General features: G+C 43.6%; 2 protein-coding genes across 4 annotated transcripts in view; one reads left to right on the forward strand and one right to left on the reverse strand.

Moving 5' to 3' along the window:
• The window catches only part of LOC130193445 (cyclic AMP-responsive element-binding protein 5-like), a 25,926-nt gene extending 6,102 nt beyond the window's left edge, over nt 1-19,824 (forward strand). The window contains exons 1-11 of one of the 3 annotated variants that reach the window (XM_056413897.1): nt 3,812-3,866; nt 6,421-6,487; nt 6,950-7,043; nt 8,605-8,714; nt 9,056-9,306; nt 12,969-13,095; nt 13,384-13,455; nt 16,721-17,026; nt 17,132-17,407; nt 17,489-17,597; nt 18,785-19,824. In XM_056413897.1, the coding sequence (XP_056269872.1) occupies nt 6,434-6,487; nt 6,950-7,043; nt 8,605-8,714; nt 9,056-9,306; nt 12,969-13,095; nt 13,384-13,455; nt 16,721-17,026; nt 17,132-17,407; nt 17,489-17,597; nt 18,785-18,921 (1,536 nt within the window). In that variant the 5' untranslated portion in view covers nt 3,812-3,866; nt 6,421-6,433 and the 3' untranslated portion in view covers nt 18,922-19,824. Of the gene's footprint in view, nt 1-3,811; nt 3,867-3,921; nt 4,354-6,420; nt 6,488-6,949; nt 7,044-8,604; nt 8,715-9,055; nt 9,307-12,968; nt 13,096-13,383; nt 13,456-16,720; nt 17,027-17,131; nt 17,408-17,488; nt 17,598-18,784 lie in introns of those variants that run through there. The other 2 variants (XM_056413908.1, XM_056413889.1) reach the window with 2 other exon arrangements.
• Nucleotides 19,825-20,345: 521 nt separating this feature from the next.
• tril (TLR4 interactor with leucine-rich repeats) lies at nt 20,346-23,929 on the reverse strand. Its single transcript, XM_056413877.1, has one exon. The coding sequence runs from the start codon at nt 23,697-23,699 to the stop codon at nt 21,204-21,206; it is 2,496 nt and encodes an 831-aa protein (XP_056269852.1). The 5' UTR covers nt 23,700-23,929; the 3' UTR covers nt 20,346-21,203.
• Nucleotides 23,930-25,047: the final 1,118 nt, after the last annotated feature.

A 25,047-nucleotide genomic window follows, 5' to 3' on the forward strand; every position in this document is an offset into this window, starting at 1 on the left:
TTGTATTACATTGTATAAGTTTAAACATATAGTGATATATTGCTCTTCCCAGTGCTATAAACTTTTAAAACATCAAAATGGCTTCCAAATATTTAAAGGTTTCAGTCACTGATGGAGCGCTGCGCTGTACACAGATAAATTAAGTAGTCATCCGAAAGAGTAAATACAATATACTATGAATTAATTTGATGTATTATATTCCCTGTAGATGGCTACATTACATATGTAAGGACAAGGTCTAAATGTCTGTAACATTAACTGTATACCACCTGTAGCAAGTAAGTTACTTTACATCTGTCCCAAAGGTGATGCTTAACCCGACCTTAGCACCACCGTGTAAATAAACATTCAAATAATAGTCTCATTAAGATCGTAGAGCCTGCCAAAAAAAAGGATAAGCAGATCTGATCTGGGGGAGGAACCAGACTGCTGACCAGAGTCACCTCGTGGCAACATCATAGTCCCAGAATAACAACTGGTTGTGATCCGGAAATGCACTGACAATCTAAATTAATGTCTCTATATTCATCATGGTAAAATGTTGGTCTACGTTCATTTGCAAAATGTGTTCAGAAAAAAGGTATTCTGCTGAAATTCCTGTCAATGTATTGTATGTCTGGTATTTACTTTGAATTGCTGATGTGATATTTGCTAAATATAGCGAGTGTTTTGAATGTTTATAAAACATATCAGCTTTAGCTTGCAACTGCAGCGATAACGCTGGGTGTTAAAGTATAGCTGCACACGTTCGTGCGTGTCAATATTTAAGATATAGCAGTTGCATAACCCATTGACAACAGCATCAGTCACATCCATAAGATTTAAAGTTGCCCTATAATGGTTCAGTGATGAGGAGATAACTTGTGTGTGGCTCCCAGAGAGAGGAGAATGTTCTTCAATCACAGATGTTGGCTAACCAGGACCGGCTGGCCTTTGTTGGACCTGTTAATCAAGCGTTAACATGGCCTGTCATAAACCACTGGCCTGGGACTTCAAGCAAACAACCTGAAGACCTGGGAACGCACTCTCTATTTTTTATGACTGCCCTCTATACCCAACCTTTTGAAACACATCCGCATACATACAAAAACATGAAATAAACTCACATTCACAGCTGCAAAGGAGTACTCACCATTAAAAAAAACATCACCTGCATCCAGTATAGAAATCCAGTGACTTCATCAGCCTCACACAGATGTTCTCTCTTACACACAAGCACGTAGACACACACTTAAGGTAAACACACCCATTACACACACATGGTGTATCAGATCTGTGAGAGTGACGCAGTTCACAACACCATTACGTCAATGAGAAGTAGTAGCATGTGTTGTGAAATGCAAGAGAGGAAGGGAGAGACTCAAAGCCAGTTCATGGTGGATGACATCATCTTATCTGAGGCGCACAATGGAACAGTTTGGGATGGATTCTAAAACAAACTAGCACGTAATTTCTGTCTCTTATTTTTTTAAACTCTGATGACAAACTAGTGTGTTTGTCTTCACACAACTTCTGCTCTTGAGTGGATGCAGTTGGATGTAGATTTAACTCCAACCAACACATTACAAAACAAGATGACTGTAACTTGTATACATGAATCTGTTTCCAGTTACTTTTTTAAAGTCCCACATTAGTCTGCACTTCACTGATAGAATACAGCTGACGGCTGATTGGCAGATGTGTGATGTACAGTAGCTACAGTGAGGGTAATGCTATGAGGTTTGAGGTCAGTATGTTTGTTTGACCTTTGATCTGAACTGCTATATTCTTACAGACAAGGTGACATCAGCAGCCGGCTAAAGCTCCCAGTCTGACTGTTAAGAGCCATGCTGAAGGTGAATAGGATGCCAGATGATAATGGCTGGTTTTACCACTGAGTTATGAGTTGTAATCTCAGTGGCGTTGTCTGCTCCAGGGCACCAGCCAGAGACTTCCTGCTGCCGTCATACACTTTTAAGTGTGACTGTGCACTCTTCCCGGGCACGCACATGTGCCGTATAGAACCTCCCATATCTTCACTGAAAACAAAGCTCAGTGAATCACATCCACACAGGGGGAAGAGCTCAAAACACAGAGTGACATCATTACAACTTCCTGTTTCTTCTTGTTGCCGTGGCTGCCAGAATTTGCATACTTTAGGCGATTGGTTGATGATGAGTCAGTAGGGTTTGGTCCCGTTTTGCTCGTCAACCACAACAAAACCATATCCCTCTGTTCAGCTCCAGCTCGGCTGTACCACCGGAAAGCCTGACCAAACATGGCAGATATATTGCTTAGCTCAGTGGAGAGGTGAATGAACAAAGTGCCTCCTGTTCATTTTTATGAACAATGTTATTTTATGGCATCATATGAAGGATTTACAAAACAGTGAGCATTTATGTATAGAAATACAATTGAATTCAGAGTAACTAAAGTAAAAACCATTAAAAGGCCACAAACACCTGCATACTCTCATATCTCTTTCATCTAAACTGGCAAACCCATACACATAAAAGGTATTCTTTTTGTGAATACCCATCTTTTGTTCCTGTATAAAATATGTGTCCCCTACACAAACTTGTGGCAGAATGGGGTGTTTGCTCTGTTCATGACATATGACATCATAGTGAACACACAATGGCTACCAGTGTGTACAGTGACTGTGGATGTATTGATGGCGACAAGAAACTCAGTCTATCAGAATGTGTTGTATTTTATCAATAACGCTCTACTGCTAAAACTTTTAAAATACATTACATTACATGTCATTTAGCAGACACTTTTATCCAAAGCGACTTACAATAAATGCATTCAACCAAGAGTACAAATGAATGAATGTGTTTCCTCTTTTCATCACGAAAGGCTATACTGTATAATCCAATAATAACTTGATTTTACTGTAGCAATCCCAAATGGTTGCAATGATACCATTTAAGAAGGCATACAATATTTATGAATATTGTAATACAATATGTATATATATATATATTTATATATATTACATGTGTATTATATTAACTTGGTTTCACTCGATTGTTGGTTGTCTGATTAAGATATGACATTTGTGTTTTAATACCACCCCACTCCCCCTCCCCCACCCCCACCCTCATAAGGCAAATAGGGGCAATACAACTTGTTTGGGTCATCAGAGATTAAAACAAGGGGCCACTCATTTAGTATCGTTAATATATATTTAGAATTATAATATTTTTTTAAAGACGATTACTATTGTTATAATATTAATATTATTCATGATATTAATATTAGGCTAGCATTACTAGAAGCACATGCTAGGAGGAGCCTATATGAGCACTGTCGGTGCTCATTCGGCAAATATGACTAATCATAGCTCTAATTGGGATCAGTGCGGAACTAAACATTGCCTAATTCTTCATGTTATGGTTTAATAATAATAATGTGGATCTAAAATAAATAGAAGCCATCACCATCGGAACACTAATTTTTTTTAAACATGGGGGCTATTGCTCATTTTGACGGATCAACTCGATGCAGATGCTGGGACGTCCCATTTCAGAAAGACTGAAAGTGGGGTGAGAGAGAGAAACTTGGTCTCACCCGCCCACCCAGTCGGCCCCGCGTCCCGTCACGTTGCCGTCGGCGTGTGTGACTCGGGTTGTCGCTCGGTCCGGGTCCGCCACCATGCTGCTGGCCCCCGGGTCCGTCCCCCTACCGACTGGTGTCTTAACCCCGCCCCCCCTCTCAATCCCTCTCTCCGTACGGGACCGCAATGATTTAGAACTTCAGGAATCCCACGTGACGTCACCGGGAGAATGATGTAATGCTTCTGTAAATAGAACGTATTGTAATCTCGCTCCAGTCCAACGTGGTTCCTCTCTGGAGCGCCGCTTGTCCCTCTCGACTTGTAGGTAAGCCTCCGCAATTTACTTTCATTCACAAAACTTTAAACTCCGCAGCGAGCGCTCGCCTCTCGCTGACACGGAGCTGCTGGATTTATCTTTAATCGTCGATTTTCTTTTCAGTTTATTTGATTTTTTTTTTCTTCGCGACTGGAAAGTTAAGAGGGAAGTTTTGAGCTATAGCTGTCCCGGGTGAAGTCTCATCCCCAAGGTTGAGCGCGAGTGTCTATTTGGGGGGTGTGACAGCACTCTCCTTACAGCTGTGCCGGGCTTGTTTATGAGTCGAGCAGGTTGAGAATACGGAGCCGTAGGAAAGGAAACACTCACCGGCATGTTCTTGAGACGCTCACGGGCACTGACCGGCCGGCTGCAGGGCCATTTGCTGGTCAGAACCGCCGCCTAATTCGAGCTGAATGAGCTTCAAGCCGGGGAGGTGGGGGCGACCGGTTCGATGTTATTGCCATTCATCCATCAAACATGGCAACTTTGAGAAGTAGTAAGTAAAGGTGGCTCATTTTCTAAAGCTGGATATTGTGGATGATTCAAAAGCAGGTGGTTAAAAAAGTTGTGAAGTGCATGATGTCATCCATCACAAGTGTAGAGCAAGAGGAGGAAGCGGTGCGGGGGGGGGGGGGGGGGAAGTATTATAATTCAGTTGCTCCAAAAATAAACAAAGTAGGCTAAAAAATGAATTAAATCAATACAGAAACATTAATCCGTTTAAACTGGCGACATGTTGGCCGATCTGTTGTGGGATTTGTGTACTAAGGATGATGTCATTCTGCATCGATGTAATCGCTCTGACAGAAGGTTTTGCTGAAAATGTGCTGAGTCTGCTATTCTTGTACAAGTGCTGCTGAAAGGAGGACAAAGACGTAAAAAGTGTCGGAGATGATTGTGATGATCACGTCTGGGCTACACACGTGTCTCTAAACCATCAAATATAGCCTAATACCCTCGGTCACAGACACTGTTGATGTGCAGCTGTAAAACCTGCAGCACAACTGTGAGAGCTTTTATCTTTTTCAACTGATTCACTAAATGATCCATATACAATTGTGTTGTTGTGGACACCTGTTTGTTAATTCCATATTGTAATACACACACACACACACACACACACACACACACACACACACACACACACACACACACACATCCATGAAGTCATCCATACTCGCAGGGGTTGGAAAATGGGGGCTGAGGCAGGTTCAAACCTGTCAGGAGTACAGTGCGGCCCTCCCTCTGCCTCCTCCCACCCTCATTCCTTTTCTCTTCCATTCATTGTGTCCTCCTCCTCTCTCTCTCTCTCTCTCTCTCTCTCTCTCTCTCTCTCTCTCGCTCGCTCTCTCTCTCTCTCACTGCCATTTACCCTTTCCATTGCTCTCTCCATCACCCTAATGTCACTCTCCAAGCCCCAAGCCTCTCTTCCTCAACACACACACACACACACATGCACATTGCACACACACTTTCCACTTCTTATGGAAGCATGTACTTTTGCCCTCGTTCTCTTCTCTCACTCTTTCCCATAACATCAGGGCCCACTTTACTGTCTTCTCAGCACTTTCTGCTTACACACACTCAAAGTGCTTGAGGGAAAAGCATATGTGTGTACCTGTGAATTTGTGTCCCATGCACATCTCGCCGGAGCTATCGCTATAAACATGCATCATATAGGAGAATGAAATGTCTAATGAGGGTCACCCTGTCGACCTCTCTCTACAAAGTGTGTGAATCTTGTTTGGTGACACAGAGCCCGGAGGAAGGCCTGAGGCCAGGGAGTTGAAGACTTCTTATTTTGCTCTCAGTAGAAAATGAGGGGTCAGCAGTAGTCGTACTTCAAATAAGTCATAATTAGCCCCCATGAAAGGCTTAATATCTCCACTGAAGACCTAAGTGGATCAAGCCTGCAGTTAGGGCTGCATGTGTTCATCACTGTGTTATTTGTGTTATTTTGTGTTATTATATATCCTATGATGAATTTAGTTTTTGTTATGCACGACAATCATGTATTGTTACACTCGTATTATTAACTGAAGCCCAGATGAAAGCTTAATTGCACTAAACTTAGCAATTCCCAACATTATAACCATGAAAAGTAAAAATTGTGGTGCTGTAAGGCTTTGATTCCTTTCTGGTGCGAACGTGTTATTAGTCAGGAATAATGAATTGCTAGGAAAAGCACAAACATATTATATGTATTACTGTACTCGTCCTAATAAGAAGGACTACCTGCCGTATACAGCCATGCTTTCCCGCTGGCATCAAAGGGATCAATTTCCACGAGAAAATGTTGTGTCATGAGGTGAAACATCCATCATCTGTGGCATCCACCTCATTATACAACAAGTCCACGATAAAGACATGATAACGGGAGGAGAACTGCATCAAACAAGTTCAGTGTGTGATTTATGGGCTCTCTCTCTCTTTGTAATTAAAAACAACACCCCGAGCTGCCCTCTAAATCAAAGCGCCATACAGCACCTTTGATCCAAGAGGGATATACAGTAATGTTGAGGATGCAGGTTCAATTGTTCTTCTTGCTTCTTCTGTTCTACAGGCTTGTGGATGACATGAATGACAAACAGGACAAGCCTTATGCGTGCGGCGCCCAGGGCTGCTCTCAGGTCAGTTGGATACAGAGCTCGTGTGTTACACCTGCACCGTAGCAGCTGTAATAACTCTTTGTTTTACAGGGAAATATATGATTGTTGTGATCAAATTAGATGTGATTATGACTCAATTATTGCAGGTCACATAACATCATTTAATATTGCACAAAGTCATATGATTAATCCTTGTGGACACAATGTAATTCCAGATTGATAACATGCTTTTGAAGGTTGAAGATGAGTGATTGTATTTGTCACATGAATTGCAAGTTAGCATACACACAATACAGTCTAGTGTACAATTAGTACCTATAATAAGCTAAACATAAATAAAAAAATAAACGTTACAGATATATTTTCATGTGTTTATCATGTGGCGTGATAGTCAACTGAGTCCTTAACATCTCATCCCATGTGTCATGGCATGCAGCTGCACGCACCTCTTCATCTCTTTCTCATTGTGTCGCTGTGCTGCAGCGCTTCCAGTTAGAGGAGCATCTGGTCAGCCACAGACGCAAGCATGAGATGTCGCTCAAGTTCTCCTCCATCAAGGCGGATACGGCGTTCACAGGTGAGAGAGCACAAAAGAAACCAAGTGAAAAGAGAATAAAACATGTTGCCTGTCCTCTCTCCCACATACACCAAGAGCTGATATTGGAGTCTGCGTATCCCCTTATCTCCCCATAACCATAAATAATCTTCTTCATTTTTTCTCGCCTCAGATATGTTCATCTGTTGTCTGGCTGCATGTGTGTGTGTGTGTGTGTGTGTGTGTGTGTGTGTGTGTGTGTGTGTGTGTGTGTGTGTGTGTGTGTGTGTGTGTGTGTGTGTGTGTGGTGACCCCTTTTCAGGATCAGTGCTTGATGAAAAAAGGATGACGCTAGTTATACAGTATGAAAGCAGATAAGCTCGATACAGGCTTCTCTCCCTCAGATAGTTGTGAAACATAACTGCTCATGTTGCAACACGCACAGCACAAACCTTCTTAAATATCCTACTCTTTTATCTTTCATGTATATTTATATATTGGGCAAAGTAAAGGGGACAGGAGATCATCTTAAAATTGTGATGCCACCAAATGCTTTTGAATACTTCAGTTGTTTACTGTGTGAATCTGGGTTTGATAATAATATTAGTTTGCTGATCAATTGCACAAATATCTATCAATATCAGATGGACTATGTGTGTAAAATATATTACCACAGCAGTGGTAGTAATTATACCACAGCATTTTCTATTGATTCACATTTTATTGTCTCGTAAATATAATGTCACAAAATAGCAAAAAGTAGTCAACAGTATTTTCAAGCTCAAGGTGACTTATTCATGCTTAATTTTTTTGCTCAACTAACGCTCCAAAACCTAAAGCCAACAAGTGTCCCATACAATAAAGAAGAAAGCGGCACATACTTAATCATTATTAATAATAATAATTCTTATTTCGTAAATTCCTCATCTGCCTTCTAATTTATGAGAGCAATGCAAAAGCAAATTACTAAACTGTTGTTTTTACTCCACTGAGACATTAAATGAAAGAGCTATTTAAAAGCAAAAAATACATGTTTTTTGTTGAATATACTAATCCAGTTATTTCACATCTTTAGAAGCTAATGCAATGCAGTGCATGACGTGTAGCTTCACTAGACAAACAGGTTTTTCGATGACACCACCGCGGTCCAGACTCATGACCATAACACTGTCACGTGACAATGTCTGTAACCATAGAAACGGCTGTTCATCTGGAAATAAACATGAGCATGGCATCTAACCTCTGCAGACCCTCCCTCTGCATCTCTCTCTCTCTCTCTGTCGGTCCTGCAGCTTGTCACGCCTCCTGCAGGAAATCTCATGTCAAAACAAAGAGCCCGGCTGACCTTTGACCCCTGCATGTTTCGAGGCTCAAAGAGACAGACTGATGTTATCACACAGAGAGAGAGAGAGAGAGAGAGAGAGCACGGCTGAAAGGAGACTTGGTTCTACTCTCGGCATCGCCGCTTGGACGGCAGTCTATTTAGAAAGCAAATAAACAGAGTAGACTATCGTGGCAAAAACAAAGCGATACATGAATGTCTACTCATTATTTAAACCTGTCCCTCCTCTTTTGTTTATGTATTTGTATGTAATGATTCCAGACCAGACTCCGACGCCAACACGATTTTTGCAGAACTGTGAAGAAGTTGGTCTGTTCAAGGAGATAGAGGAAGAGTTTCTTCAAGCACAAGAAGAAGAGAAGAGCAAACAGGTACACATTTGAGAAAAATCTAAACCAAAATGAAGCAACATTTAAAATCTTTTGGTTATATCTGGCTCAGCTTAGCGTTTCTAGTGACACTTGAGCGTGAGGGAGATAAAAGCAGTCGGACCCAATGAGACGGCAGCAGATATCTGACCTGCTGCGAGGAAAGACACACCAGGAGATCACATTCTCCCATTTAAATTAAACAGCCAGACATCAAACACACAAGGGCGTGCAGACACACACATCAACGTCACTTCAGTTCACACGACGCACACAAACTCAAAGTTGAACGCTGCACGTTGAAAAAGGTCCCGGCTGATTGTCGCTCCCGCTTCTCCCCACAGAGGCTTTCTCACAATGGGCCACCCTGTATGAACCAGCAGCAGCTCAAACCCCAGCTTCAGCTCCAGCACCCACCCCAACCTCAGCACCCACAACCGCAGCCACACCATCCTCAGACCCATCTGCTGCAGCACCCTCACTCTCATGGCCCCGTGATGGGCCCCAGCTGCAGCCTGGCTGCCCAGCAAGCTCTGTCCTCCTCGCAGTGTGGGTCAGTCATCGCCCAGGCTCCTTCCACCCTCACGCACTCAGGGTGAGTACACGGCTGCACACGTACACACACCTAAGAGGCACTCATACACACATACAGTTTTCACTCGACATCCATGCAGCTACATGTATTCCTTCATCACTCACACACACACATATTTTCTTTAAATGTTGCCTTTTCTCACTCTTTCTTCCTCTCCTTCACCCTGTCTCGCCCATCCTGTTTTGGGACGTATTATAACTCATTCTGTCTGGCACAGACTGGCATTTCCCCCCGCATAATTTATCACTGCACTAATGAACTGAGAACAAAGTCATTGCAAAAGAGATGGAGAACCGCTGCACACCACCCACTCAAACCCACTGACACTACCCACCCCTGCCACCAAAATTCTGCCTCTGTTATGTCTGTTAAGACTCAGACCCAGACTGGGCAGCTTCCATGGCTCCCTGGTTATCATCCAGTTCAACAGACAGATTAGAGGAGTTCCTGTCTTTCATCTGACCAGCTCCCACCAACTGCTTTCCCTCCTCCTGACATTTCAACTTTGGATTTTGATTTATGTCATACGTATATTGTGGCTTTAATGGAACATGTCACACCGATTTTAATTGGACCATGCTGCTTGATGTGGAAAATAGTACTGTAATGTTTTAGGTTTGGAACATTTAAACTTCCTCAATTATTCACAGATTTAAAGGACTTCCGGCAATGAAAATGGAAACATTGTAGTTTATAATACACACAGCTCTTTACCTACAACAAAAACAATTAATTTAGTGGAGATTACAAACGTAACATTTATACATTCCAGTTTAACACTAACATACACATTTTGTAATAAGTAAATACCTGAAATTATTAGTACGCCTCAATGACAACAAGTCTGTGACTGGATTCAATTAATCAAATTATAAATATGTATAAGAAATGGTTACACATTTAATTTAAAAATGTACCACACAAAATAGAATCAATCCAAATAAAATAAAAAATTGTTTCGCTTAAACCTAAATCTCAACCTCAACCTCCTTCCCCACCCCGCCACATTTGTTCTCTAAACGTCATTATATATAGTTAGTTTTTGTATTGCTTTGTTTTCCAGTCATATAGTTATCAGCTATTAAATTAAAAGGTGAAGTTTCATTATGACATTTGTGACATTTTGGCAAATGTTTGTTGTACAATTAATGTCTTTATTGTACAGTAGACAGTAGAAACAATACATAATGTAAGAAAGAGAGAGATAGAGAGAGAGAGCGGCATGGAACAAAGGTCTCTCGTCTCAAACCGGGGGATGTTCTGAATACATTGCTGTACAAAGCCCATCATCAGGACACCTCTCATTTGTAGCACGTTTCTGACTACTTTGGAGACAAAGGAGGAATTTTAACTGAAGGCTTAGGAAATGACAGCCTTGTGATGTCTACCTGCAACACATAGAGTAGATACACAAAGTATCTGTCACTTATCTTATGTTGATTTGATGAACCAAGGTACCAAAAGTAAGTCAATGACGCAATACGCTTCAAACATCTGCCCAGTAGAGTCACGGACAGTATGGGACAGTACAGTACTGTATGGACAGGACAGTACAGTATGAGTCATTACAGTACAGGACAGTATGGGACAGGACAGTAAAGTACAGGACAGTATGGTACAGGACAGTATAGGACAGGACAGTGTGGTACAGGACAGTATAGGACAGGACAGTGTGGTACAGGACAGTATAGGACAGGACAATGTGGTACAGGACAGTATGGGACAGGACAGTATAGGACAGGACAGTATGGGACAGGACAATGTGGTACAGGACAGTATGGGACAGGACAGTATAGGACAGGACAGTATGGGACAGGACAGTATGGGACAGGACAGTATGGGACAGGACAGTATAGGACAGGACAGTATGGGACAGGACAATGTGGTACAGGACAGTATAGGACAGGACAGTATGGGACAGGACAGTATGGGACAGGACAGTATGGGACAGGACAGTATAGGACAGGACAGTATGGGACAGGACAGTGTGGTACAGGACATGGAGCTGACAGTTGCTACATAAATTGGTGCCAGCTGAATCCAGACAGCATGTTAGTCGGTGAAACCAGCTAAGTGTTGCTATATGAACCGTGGATTGTGTGTCTAACTGTTTCGTGTTTACGAGCAGTTTCCATAGCGACCTGGTCTCTGAGAGCATGGCTGTTGGCCCGGTAAAGCTGTTGTGGTTACGTTAGGAAATGCTGTTTTGGTTTGTCTGTACTTTGTTGTATGTTAAACGGGCCGCTTACCCCGGATTCATTGATGACATCATTGCCGATGACCTCAGCACGGCCACGGAGGCCCACGCTCTCCGATTGGCTGAGAGCCAGAGCTGTTAGGTCAGCACATGGCACCCCGGGTCTCTACATCCCCCACTGTGATTCCTGAGCGTCTTTCCTCCCCTCTCAAGCTGTTTTTTTTTAGATCTCTGTTTTTTTCAAGTTCTTCACCTCATAATAGTTTCCATTGACGTTGCCTCACCTCAAGCGTCTGCTTACGCCTTTCTGCTCACATACTATGACATTTAGATTGTTTCTTTTCTTCAGAGGATGCTTTTGTCCAGATTTTAAGATTCAGACTAAGCTTGGTTGCAAATGTATACCTGCAACTCTCACACAGAAGAACAATTTAGCATTCAGTTCTACAACATACCTCATAATACCTTCTGTTCTGATCGTATAAACACACTCAAAACAACCAGTTACAAAAATGTGAAAATATGTCCTTTATATATTTTGTTACATTAAACAGATATAAGAGACATATTTAGATGAAACAGATTTTAAAAGCATTTTATCAGCTATGAGGTATGAAAGAATAATAATTTTTACAACAAAATAAAAAAATGCCAGATTCAAATACCCAAATGATAATGTAAAAAAATTCCCAAATGTTCACAAACTGCCCAAAACTATTTTTATTTGCTCGATAAAAATTGCTCATTTTGGGCCGAATCTGACGTACAGTGGGGGTGAATACAATTAAGATTGTTTTCACAGTGTTAAAAAATGACTTTTAGAAAACGGAAACAACTGTTTCCAGTACCAGATGTCCCTATTATTCTGGATAATCCACAGAACAATAGTTTTCATAGGGACTATGGAGGTCCCATAAAACAAATTCCACAGTGAGGTCTGGGGATTATTGAGAGTAACTGCGACATTGTTTCCGAACATTTGAAATTTTTGAGCACCCCAACTAAAATTCAGATGACCATAATTATATTGGGCTAGAAATATAACGTATATATATATTTAAATCGATTCGTCTCATAGTAATCGATTCGTCTTCAAAGCGACTTCGGGTATTTAGAGAAGCGCTATATATAAATTGAATGTTATTATTAGTAAGTCGTCAATAAACCCACCCATTTCCATGACAGATCAAGTCTTTTTAGCAGTCCATTTGATCATAAATCCTCATCTATCAGCCTTTTGATTTTATCCATATACGGAGCTTTCACATTGACCTTTTTTGACCATGTATGTCAGCCTCACCTCCATCTGCCAGTAAAGCTATGAATGTTTCAACTTGATTAGTGAAACCTTAGCTATGGATAGCTCTCTGGCTTGACTCACCCCTCTCTCTCTCGCTCTCTCTCTCTCTCTCTCTCTCTCTCTCTCTCTCTCTCTCTCTCTCTCTCTCTCCGTGGCTGACCACAGGCCCGTTCCCGGGTCGCTGTCCTCCCTCCTCCACATGCAGAAGAGACAAAGACAACCGCTGCCAGCCTCCTTACCTGGCACCCTGCCAGACCCCACCATGCAAGGGGCATCTGCTCAGCACATGCCTGTAAGTATGGGAGACTGGTTACTCACACATTTGCATTCAGACAGGCGGACATTATGATTTATAGATGCAGGTATCGTGGCCAAAGTGGTCAAGATACCCAAGGTTAGAAATATTCACGCTGACAGAAAAATGTACTTCACTCTTGTGGATGAATTAATCAAAAGTGTCAAACTCCAAATGGATTTGACCTTGTGAAGAACTCTTTATACTTGAAGTTATGTATGTGCTATAACTTTTCCTTGTTACAGTTAAAAAGTTATTCTTGTGTCAATTTATTTCCTTCTTCAGATAGAGAAGCAAATGTCGTGTATAATGGGTCTACCCGGTCCAGGACACAACACCTCCTGTTCCTCTCCCCAGGTACGGACCACATATCTTCTTACTGTTTATAAACTCAATCTGATTTGTAAATTGCATTATTGAAAGGTGAAAGTTTTGTAACACAAGTATTCACTTTCTTAAAGAAATGTGGCTGAAGATTCTTACCAATGTTATATTTGTATCGTATGACAGCAGCTTGTTAGCTTAGCTTAGCTCAGCATAAAGACTTGACTGCGCTCACTAGTTTACAACTGAAGTGTAAAAAATACAATGTGCCATTTTATAGGGGCCAGAGTATTTCTTGGTCGGGAACACACATTTCCTGGAAACCTCTGCTGAAAGCCAAGCAACTGCTCAGAGAAACATAACATTTATATTTGTAACCTTAGATTTTTGTACAGATTACGCATGCTAATTATAGTTATTTCGAGGTGATGGTAGGGTATTTTACCTTTGGAGAGAACCAGACTAGCCGTTTACTTCTGTTCCCATCTTTATGCGAAACTAAGATGACCGTCTGCTGGCTTTAGCTTCATATTTGCCTCATAATTACCACAATACCTTTAAGTGGTTAATGATTTCACTATTCTTATCTATACTCGAGAATGAAAGCCGTAAAACACTTATGTTTTCCTAATCAGTATAGACAGGAAACAGTGCAATTCTACACTTTAACACACACATGTCCACACACACACACACACACACATGTCCGCGCCACAGGAAGTCCCAATCTAAATGTTCTCCCAGGCTTTCTTGGTTGTTTTGTTTCCCTCGTGTTAACGTGCTCTAAATCTCTTACTTTGAACATTTTACATTTTCCTCTTTCTAGGCGCATGTCTGAATTGTTAAATACAACTTCAAAGTGAAATCGCTCTGCATCTCCCCGCACACACACACACACACAGGTTATGACTTCATGTGGAGAGTTTGTATATAAAGTGGTTTTAGGTTTCAGAGCTGCTCAGGTCGCAGGTTCATATGTGAACGTCTCTTCTTTGAGCAACACACTTCTTCTCCAGACCAAACTCAATTGAATTATATTGTACTTCTATCTTGCCAGGTGTTGTGTTTTGCATTTCAAGGGTGTGTAACTATGCCTCTGTAAAACAACATACGGTGTATTAGCATGCCTCCGTTGTACTCAACACTCAGCTGAAGTGGAAAAGTAAACGTTTAACAAGTGGATCAGTGTTTCATGTACAGCTCTGTGTCTTCATTCACTGATCGCTCCAGACAGAAATATCAACGTGGTGTGTCATCCAGGCCAAGGAGACCCATGATGTAACCACAGGGCCCAGTGTCAGGGTGTTTCTATGTAGTAAACAGAGCTGAACCACTCGTGTCCCGTCCTGTTCAGTGTGTGTGTGTGTGTGTGTGTGACTGTGCGTGTGCATTTGACTGGCAGCCTGGCTGGCTGGCAAAGCTGGCACAGACAGCTCGGTGACCTCATCCTTGGCACTCGCTAAATGTGCTCCCTCTTTTCGTTGTTGAATGGTTGAATGGGGGAGGGGGGAATCTGCTTCTTCTCTTAAAGAATTATTGTGTAACAGGGAAAACAGATAGCAATGTGGCGAGGGAGGGGGTGATGTCATGCTCTAAACATGACCTCTCCCTCTGTGCGTCTCCTCTGCTGAGTGTATGAGAAAGGTGAGATGAGGTTTAATTTAGAACTTACAGTGTGTTTAGTCAGTTGATACGTGGGAATCATAAAGTGTCACGGTATCAAGCTGCAGGCGGCAGTATTTATTGGAAAATATTATCTCTCTTATCTACAGTCATGGGTAATTAGGAGAAAAGGTGATGATGGGCTAAGTGGGAGATTGTGGCTAACAGCAGTTATAGTTTTTATTTTGAGACACTTTTTTGCGACGGAGAGTAAGGATACTATGGCCTGTACTGTATAGATTCTGCTGTTACCAATTTAGCCGGTGTTGGGGGTCAAACCCACCACAGTCAGCATGAGAGAGATGGAACAAGTTTATGTATATCCTCAAGGTCTTCGTATATAGTGTTTAGTTTCACACATATCAACTCAAAGGTGGTTTAATATCCCTGGGTACAACGTGTTTAAACATACTCTACGTTGAAATATACATTTATGTTTCTCAATTGACACTACTTTTAGTATTTAAAAGTTGTAAATGTGATGAATTGTACAGCCTATTCTTTGATAAAATATTAAAGCTGGCTAAAATATGTGATTTGTTCCCGCGCAATCTTATTGAGGGGAGTTGTAAAATGACTAATTATCCAGAAATGGATTTTGCAAAGCAAATTATTTTATGTTTATAACAAACTCAGAGTCAATTGATGAAGGGTGGGAGTGAGTAGAGTGGGGTATGGGCCTTGACGAGGGGAGATTCGTAAAGAAAACACATCTGGATTCAGGCTCAAGGTGTTGCCAAATTCAATCTTCTCAGTGCTTCAAAAAAACAAGTCCATTCTATACGTTTGTTGTTCTTTTTGTGTGTGTTTATATTACACAATGGCCACGTTGGAGGCCCTTTCATGCTCAGAATGCAAATAATCATAATACGACACACATTAGAAAATGATTCAACCAAGTGATAGAACTGTGGTTCTGTGGCATCTTTGCCCTTCCTTAATAATATACATACAGAGGCCTGAGTCCTCATTTATTTGCAGAAGGATTGTTGTTAAAAACGTGTCCAAAAGAACCCCACATCCATGGAGGCTCAAGTGAACTTATTGCATCGGTTCACAAAAGACTTTCACTCATGTTTCACTATTTAATACCTTACATAATCGTAAAGAAATGACTTGCAATAACCAGCTCCTATCCAGTGTAACTGGGGTCTTGCTTGGCCCTACACATCCCAGCATGTAATTAGTTCACCAGCCTGGTTATAAATTGGTTGTCAGTAACATTCCTAGAGGCCATAATAAACTCAGAAGGAATGTGCCGTTTGAGAGAGGATGTGAAAATACATAAGTAATAATGAGAGTGTCCATGACTGAGGCTCCACTGTGTTTATCTTTCTCAAAGAAATGACATGTACAGTACAACTCTGTCTCTGTCAGTCTAGAGCTGGCTCACAGCTCACAGCTCACAGCAATCACACGATTGTAGAAAAAAAACATTAAAAAACATTGCACATCGGTTTCGGAGATTGCCCTGGTGGATGCCCATGGGGGGAAATCTATTCAAATATGTCAACAAACAGTACTGTGCATCAACTGGTTATTCAACTATATTTAATGTTTTATGTCACTTCAAATGCGTTGTACAGTGCACCACATGTATACTAATGTTATCTCTGATCTTTTAATCTCCTCTCAGAGATCCAAACAGGCCCTGGGCCACCATTTCCAACAGCACCACCCAGCAATGGCCGCCATCAACAACCCTGTGACATCCATGGGTCACATGATGGAGATGATGTCACAGCGTCATCAGGCACCTCCACTACAACACCACCACCATCATCCTCATCATCCACAGCTTCAGGCTCCACCCCTCACCTTCCAGCAGCGAGGCCATGCTTCACCTCCGCAGCATCTGGAAAGCACCCACGGCCACCAAGCCCCGCCTCCCCAGCTGCACCAGGCCTCGCCACCTGGAACTCCCCTGTCTGTTTCATCACAGGTGCATATGCTTTATGTATACTGATCAGCTAAGAGACGATTCACCGACGACTTCATATTTCTGCATCCAGAGGTCACTTTAAAGATGTTTGTTGTGTGCTTGTAGTCATCACCAGTTGCACAGCAGATGCAGTCCTCCCATTCATCCCACTCCCAGCATGCAGTGCAGGCTGGTGGAAGCTGCAGCAGTGGAGGAGGAGGAGGCAGCGTCGGTGGCGGCCGCCGCAGGAGGACGGCGGAGCAGGACCCCGACGAGCGCAGGCAGAAGTTTCTGGAGCGGAACCGGGCCGCAGCCACCCGCTGCCGACAGAAGAGGAAAGTGTGGGTGTCGTCGCTGGAGAAGAAAGCGGAAGAGTTGACGCATACAAACCTGCAGCTGCAGGTGGGACACGCTCTCAACACACACACACGTGCACACCATCTAAACTTCAAGGATACTTAGTATTTCTCTGCCTGTTCCCAGAACGAGGTGACGTCATTGAGGTCAGAGGTGGGTCAACTGAAGCAGATTCTGCTGACCCATAAGGACTGTCCCGTCACCGCCCGGCAGAGAGAGGCACAGGGGTACCCCAGTGAGTAAAACCCCCGACCCTGCACTACCTCCCACCTCTCCCATCTCACCAGCTTTTCCAGAGGCCAGACACCAATCATCTCCATCCACCACAGAGGGTAGCATTCAGATACCGTGTGCCTTGTATGTGCACATAAAGGAATACTCCGTGGTTACATGTTGTCTTGCAGCTCAGCACACATAGGGACCTTAAGGTGTATCTCACAGTGCAACTAAACAGCACTTAAGACTGTGCTTGTAACCCCATTCTCCAAATATTGGTACATGCACTTTTATTCCTATATGGAGAGGCAATCAGGGGAAAGCATTGCACTCGTAACTCCCCATTGAAAGGAAAGCGTTTTTCATTTTCATTTCCATCCTCATTCAATGAACCAGACCGTGACGGTATTTGAAATGCTCTGGAGCAGTGGTTCTCAACCTGGTGGATCATTTCTCGCGGTTGCCAGATGGTTGTGGAGAAAAAAAAAATGTAATTAGTTACTAAATATAAAGATGAAATAACACATTTTAGACTGGGGAATGTTTCTTTTAACATTACATCGCCTGTACGAGTGATATATTTAGCCTCATAATACATTTCATTGAGTGTTTAAAAAGTGTGCTTACACAAAAGTTTCGAAACGGGGATTTCCAGCGGGTCAGGGGAAAAGAAAAAGTCTTGGAGTGGAGAAAAATCCACAGTGCCTGGAGCACGTTGGACAACGTCTGGGGGGGGGCGGGGGAGGGGTTGTGACTCACAAACGTTGAGAACCGCTGCTCTAGAGTGCAATGCTATATTCTGGCAATTTGCCCTGCATGAAGTTACTTGGAACAAAATGCAGACAATGCCCATCTTGCACTCAAGGCAGGCTAAAGTTAATGTTCAACAATAATTGAACCTGTACACGACCTTAAAGGAAAGAAAATACTGCACCTTGTGGCTTAAAGCAGCCGTTGTGTTCTAAGTGTTGAGCTTCAGAGAACAAAAATGGATGCACTTATTGGCATGTGTTACTTTCGTTTTCTATTGTTGTCTTTTTACCTGTATGTACAGTATTCATGTGTTGAAATAAAAGAGATATTTTCCTTTAATCTGAGCTGTAGTGAGTTTTTCATTCATGTGCATGCACATGCTCACAAACCCTGAACATAGAACAGACAATTACAGGATCTGTGACTTTGATTGACAGCTGTCTCTGTGTCCAGCTGCAGGGATGAGCCCAGGCGGAAGTCCCGCCCCTGTAGGTCCTGGATCTCATCTGCAGGCCATCCAACACAACAGCATCTCCACCTCCTCGACAGCTGTAGGCGACTCAGGGCACCAGCCCAGGCCTGGACGTTAGCCCTCACCACACGGATGACGGGATGCGACTGGATTTCTAAATCCGACCAGACTGAATTAATCTTTCTTTCAAAACTCTAGAGTCTCACTCAGCTGTGGAGCCATGTGTCTTTACATTGTAGATGAAATACTGAACTGGATAGGTGAATTCATAAATCCATGTGAACACTGAGGTATTTGTTCCTTTCTGGTTGGACAGGAGACCAGAACCACATACCGTATACATTTCCACAACAGGTGCAAAATCAACCAAAATTTGAAAGCCTTGTTAGAAACTGCCATCGCAAAATATGGCAACTGGATCCTGTGTTTATTAAGAAAGTGTTTCTGCTCACAGCAATCTAATCATTGCCTGATACCCACGGACTATGTTCGAAAACACATCTTTTCAGTATGTTTTGCTTTTATAACTTGCACAAAAAAAAGGCCATATTTTAGATTTACATTTCACAGAGCATCTGCGAGCACACATCTGATGCTTTCTCTCAAATAATTCATACTAAGACAATACATTTTTTATTCAAAATGTCTAGATCGAACCCACAGCTGTTTTGGAAAGCCATTTAGAACAGGATTGTACAGTAATTTCTTTCATCTGCCCAAAGACACTAATTACAAACTGCACCGTTTTTTTTACTACCCTTTTCATATGACGTTCAATTTGTCTGATTGTTTTTCACTATAAACCTGTGGGTTTAAACAATGAGATTATAGTTATCAATTTGTTTTGTGTGCATACCGTATGGTCTACTCTGCCATCTAGTGACTGCTTTTGTCAGTGATCGTTGGCTTCAATAACTGGAGTGGTCAGAAAAGCAGATCATAGCCTGTTTTATGTTTGACCGATACAAAGACACATGTATGTCTTAATGTATAAAACACAAAGAAAGTTTTTAAAAAGTAATTTGTCTTTTATTTAAACAATGAAGTTGTCTGGCAGTGAATGAAAGTGTCCCACATTCAAGGACTTGATTTTTTAACCAGCTGTGCAGTTTATGAAGATGGTTTTCTTCTTCTACGTTCTGAGATCTTGAGTGTCCGCCTGGTGATACGAATGTTATTTGCTTGCATGCAATTGTGCATCCATATGTGTGTGTCTCCATGTGTCTGTGTGCATGTGTGCTTGATTTGGACTAAATGTGGGAGGCACTCCACCCCGTCTACTCACACAAAGGGCCTGCTTAACTATTGCCAGACCTCAACTTGATGTGCATGGATGCTCACACACACACACACACACACACACACACACACACACACACACACACACACACACACACACACACACACACACACACACACACACAACCACTTACTTTTCCAACATCTTATTGCCATCGTTTCCCCCCCCCCACCCTCACATATTTTTAGGGTCTTACTCTTAAGCTCTAAATATCAGGTGCAGATGAAATAATCATTAATTGCTCAATATTTTAAATACTGTTTATATTATTATACTGTTAATATTACCAGTGACCCATTTTGACAAAATCAAATGCATGCTAAAACTTTTATATCGCTCACGTGCCACAAATGATGACATTTTTCTGAAAATAATATCTGGCCTGCATTTCTATGAATGTATATATAAAATACTCTTTGTGACATATAAACCCATTGTTCTTTACATAATCAGAGGTTTACATAACAGATATTTGAAAGTGGCGGATACAGTTACACCTGTTAGAGGTCAAACACACGTAAGGACTCAAATGACAAATCGATCACATTGTTGGGGATTTTACTTCTTCATGTAATGCAGGTTTATATATAAAAGTATAAAACATGATAAATGTGATACAAAACAAATGTTTTTTTCCCCTGCCAACCAGCAGCCATCTTTACATACTGTACACATATGAGACAACATGGTGTCTATGAACTCAACATTAGCACCATCGTCGAAATCAGTGAGCAATCATTCGTGCGTGTACGTATACGCACAACAAATGATCAAGTCGCACATTCAGGAACACTTGCAGGTGCAAGGAAATGAAAGAGGAAAGGCACAAAGCAGGAAGAGGAAGTCAGAGGGAATGTGCACTTCCTCTGGTGTCCGAACAGGCACTGATGAGCTCAGCTGTTCTATTGTCACTTGAAAAGGTTTGTTTTGGGCAAATGAGAAACCAAGACACAAAATGGTGGCACTGTTGCCTTGGTTTGTTCACAGCCACAAGCACCCATGTTTTTAATATGACACCCAGTTCTGTGACGAGACGGGATAAGAGCAAAGACTGGAGCAAAAGCCACTTCACATGTCCTTCTGTTGGAGGTTTCGTGGCTCTAGTCAGAGAATCTCTGCATGTCGCCGTCTCTGCGAACACTGTTGCTGTCCAGAAAGCGGTCGCAGGGGAACTCGATGAGGTCCCCTTCCTCCAGCGGTGCGAGGCGTGCCGGGCGGCTGCTCTGGTAGCTGGTGAAGTCAGCGGACACGGCGGCGCTCGCCACGGCGGCGCGGTACGGTCGCCGCGTGGAGTACATGTGCCGCACGTGCACGGCCGTCTTCCTCCTCTGCAGCCTCCTCTTCAGGCTCCGCCCCAGCCAGACCCCGGCAATAACGAGCAGCAGCACGGCGTTCCCGGCCAGAGTGGCCACCGTCACCAGCTGGAGGTCAGAGGTCAGCATGCCGCCCCGGCCGAACCCCTCGGGGAGAGTGACCAGCCCTGCACAGTGGTCTCGGGGTGCGACCTGACACACAGATCCTCCGACTACTCCTTCCACACAGACCATGTAGGTCACATCGGAGATGAGCTCTCGAAGAGTGACGGAGCGAGCCGTGCCGCGGGCGTAGACGTAGCGGGGGAAACGATCCGGAGTGCCAAAGCGGTCAAACAGAATCCGGTATTGGACTTCATCTCGGCCTGGCCCATGTTCGGGTGCATAGCGCTGATGCTCCCTGGTGGTCCAGTAGATGGTGACAGCACTCGATGTCACTTGATCCACTGAAACATTCGTGATGAAATGGCGGTTGAAGACACAAGGATCTGCGATTACAGGCTGAGCCTCCTCCTGATCTGACCTCAGAAGGTCAAACTTTTCTCCTGACTGGACCGGAGAAGTGGTGGTGAGCCCTGTGTTTGGATCAGTGGAGTTTCTATCTTGGTTTCCAGCATGACTTGGTGTAGAAATGGCTGGTGGGTCGGTTCTGGAAATGTTATTCGACCTTCGCCTCCCTTTGGCGCGTTTCCCACCAGCCTCTGCAGCAGGTCGTGACCTTGGGCTGAGTGGCTCTTTCTTTGATTTCTTTCTTTCCAATGAAGAAGAGGGTTCTGCCACTACTCGACCCCATTGGTCTCCCTGGATTCCTACCTCCTCCTGTCCTTCTCTCTTCCTTTTCTCTCGCTCTTTGCTCATTATGACTTCATCCCTATACCCCGGTCTCAAATCTACACCTTCTGCCCCCTCAGTCTGGACTTCTTCACCTCTCTCCTCCTGCTTTATCGTATCCACCGCCCCAACCTCTTTTTCCTTCACCAACACCCACCCTCCCCGGCTCTCCTCGGGTTCAACTTGGCTCCTGCACAAGTGGGTCCAGTTCCCGAGGGGCTGCAGCTGGGAGCTGTTCACGTAGTCAAGATATTTCCCTCTTAGAGTTGCTGGGTGATGACATTGCAGAAAAACAGTCAATAATTTGCCTTGAGAATGCACAGCAGTCATCCATCTTTTCAGCTCCTCCAGCCGACAGTCACACGTCCAGTTGTTGCCATGGAGATCTAGGTTGTAAAGCACGTTGTTGAGGGCAAAAATGTCCCCGGACAGGCTAGTGAGCACGTTGTTCTTCAGCTTCAGCACACTCAGGTGTTTAAGTTGTGAGAAAGCCAAAGAGTCCACTCTGGAAATCCGATTGCGACTGAAGTCCAGCTCCTCGATGTGCTCCAGAGAGTCCAGGAGACCGGCGGGGATTTCCTCCAGCTCGTTGCCATCAATCAGAAGCTCTCTGAGGCTCGACAGCCCCTTCAGCGCCCCGCTGTCCAGGCGAGAGATTCTGTTGTTGCTGAGGGACAGTTTGGACAGCTTTTTTAGGTTCTGGAAGACGTGGTTTCCGACGAACTGGATTTCATTTTCAGAGAGCAGCAAAGTGGTCAAAGCTGTGAGTTGGGAGAAAGTGAGTGCATTGCGCACGGCTGACTGTTTGTTGTGGGCAAGATTGAGAAAGCGCAGATTTGTGAGTTGAGAGAAAGCGTTCCTGTGAATATGCTGCAGCTTGTTGGATTCCAGATGGAGATAATGTAGGCTGGCCAAACTTTTAAAAACAGAGTCCTGCAGAACGGCTATTGAGTTCCCATCCAGACGCAATTTAACAAGATTATCCAAATCGGTAAAGATCTCCGGGGTGACTTTCTTAATGTCATTATTATTTCCACAAAGAATAGTTAATTTCTTCAGGGATTGTAGAGTCCCAGCTGGTATATTTGATAAACGATTATGTCCCAAGTACAGCTCCTCCAACTTGGAGAGTTTCTCAAATGCTTTTGGGTGAATAGTTTGTATCTGATTGTACTGCAAATTCAACCGCATGAGGTTACTGTACCGTGTGAAGTCGAAAGCAGAGATGTTACCAATGAAGTTACCCCCAAGGCTGAAGATCAGCACCTCCTCGGGCACACGCGCGGCGGGTTTGGGCACAGTGCGCAACCCTCGATTGGTGCACATGAGGTGTTGCGGGTGCTGACAGTCACAGCGGTCGGGACAAAAGCTCGCCGCCTGGGAGGAAAAGATGAGCCCGTTGAGCGACAGCAGGAAAAAGCAGGTCCCCGCCAGGAAATAGCCGGTATCCATTCCCACTGTGCGGCTGGCACAGACGGACACTGATGCGGCATTCGCTTTTCGTTGTTCAGGTGCAGTCACCCCTCTGCTCTCTGGCGCGCGAAATCGACTCGCCCATAATGCACTTGTTGCTCTAAGCAGCGGAGAAAGGCGGTGTACACATCAAGCACGCGTCTCCATCACTTAGCAGCATCTTTCTTAAGTCCAAATTAGTTTGTGTAGCGCGCTCTGATGCTGTCTGAGGAAACGCTCACCACCCCCAATACAGCCTCCATCCCCCAGTGGTCATCTGCTGCGAATTACAGAGTTCATGCGCAGAGCGCGCTCACACATACGCGCGCACGCGCACATACACACACACATAGTGAAATAGTCCCTCCCCCGCAACTCTTCGACCCTGCCAAAACCAGATGTGCATAAGTCTTGACGCAGTGTTTTGCGCATGCACGCAGGTAATTAGGCGCACACAAACTTGCCAGAGAGAGGGAGGGAGCGAGAGACATTGATAAACCCTTTGACCGAGTTTTCTGCGCGCCCCCGCAGCCACCGGGGGTCTGAGATCTGGATCGGATCCCTGGTATGGACAAAGCAGACGATAAGATTTCCCACGAGATCCCAAGAGGAACCCAAAGTCTTGTATTCCCTCGCAACAGGGTGCAGATATAGCAATGTCCCTCATAAAACAAGTTTAACTCAACGAATTCATGTTATAAAACAGCTGTATAATGAACATCTATGTGGTATATTCTGCTAGCTGAGCTGTCTGAGACGTTGCATACAGTGAGCTACAATCAACACATCCCAGCCCAGTCTGCACTCTGTAGCCTCCAGTAGGAACGCCATCATCATGCAGCCTAACTGTAATTTAGCATTCTCTCATTAACGCGCCTTGTGCTGCCGGGGCCTAGAGGAGCCCAGATGGTTCACATTTTCAGATGAGGAATTCAGGACGATAAGTGTGTGTTAAGACAGAGGAGGAGAGGTGCCAAATCGGAGTTAAAGATCTTCCAACTTGAAGAAGGGGAGCTAAATGCAGGGTGTGTATGTGCAGATTTCGCTCAGACATTTTGCAGATTGAGGAACGATTCTCAGTGTAGCCCAGCCTATGAAGGTTTATGTTCCAGTCCTGTCTGAAAAGCATGCAACGCTGCTGCCAGGACATCTGCACATTTATGGCACATGAGGTGGAGTGCTTACCCACCGCAGTACAAATAGACATGTTTCCCCACATTTCCTCTCTGATACAGCCCTATTGGATGAGGGAAGCTCCCTTTATTGACACCACAATCAACCATAATTCTAACTGGATCATAAACAATGAACTATATACACTGTTATATTGTTACAATATATGTACACA

The sequence above is a fragment of the Pseudoliparis swirei genome, chromosome 1, assembly GCF_029220125.1.
Source record: "Pseudoliparis swirei isolate HS2019 ecotype Mariana Trench chromosome 1, NWPU_hadal_v1, whole genome shotgun sequence".
Lineage (NCBI taxonomy): Eukaryota > Metazoa > Chordata > Actinopteri > Perciformes > Liparidae > Pseudoliparis > Pseudoliparis swirei.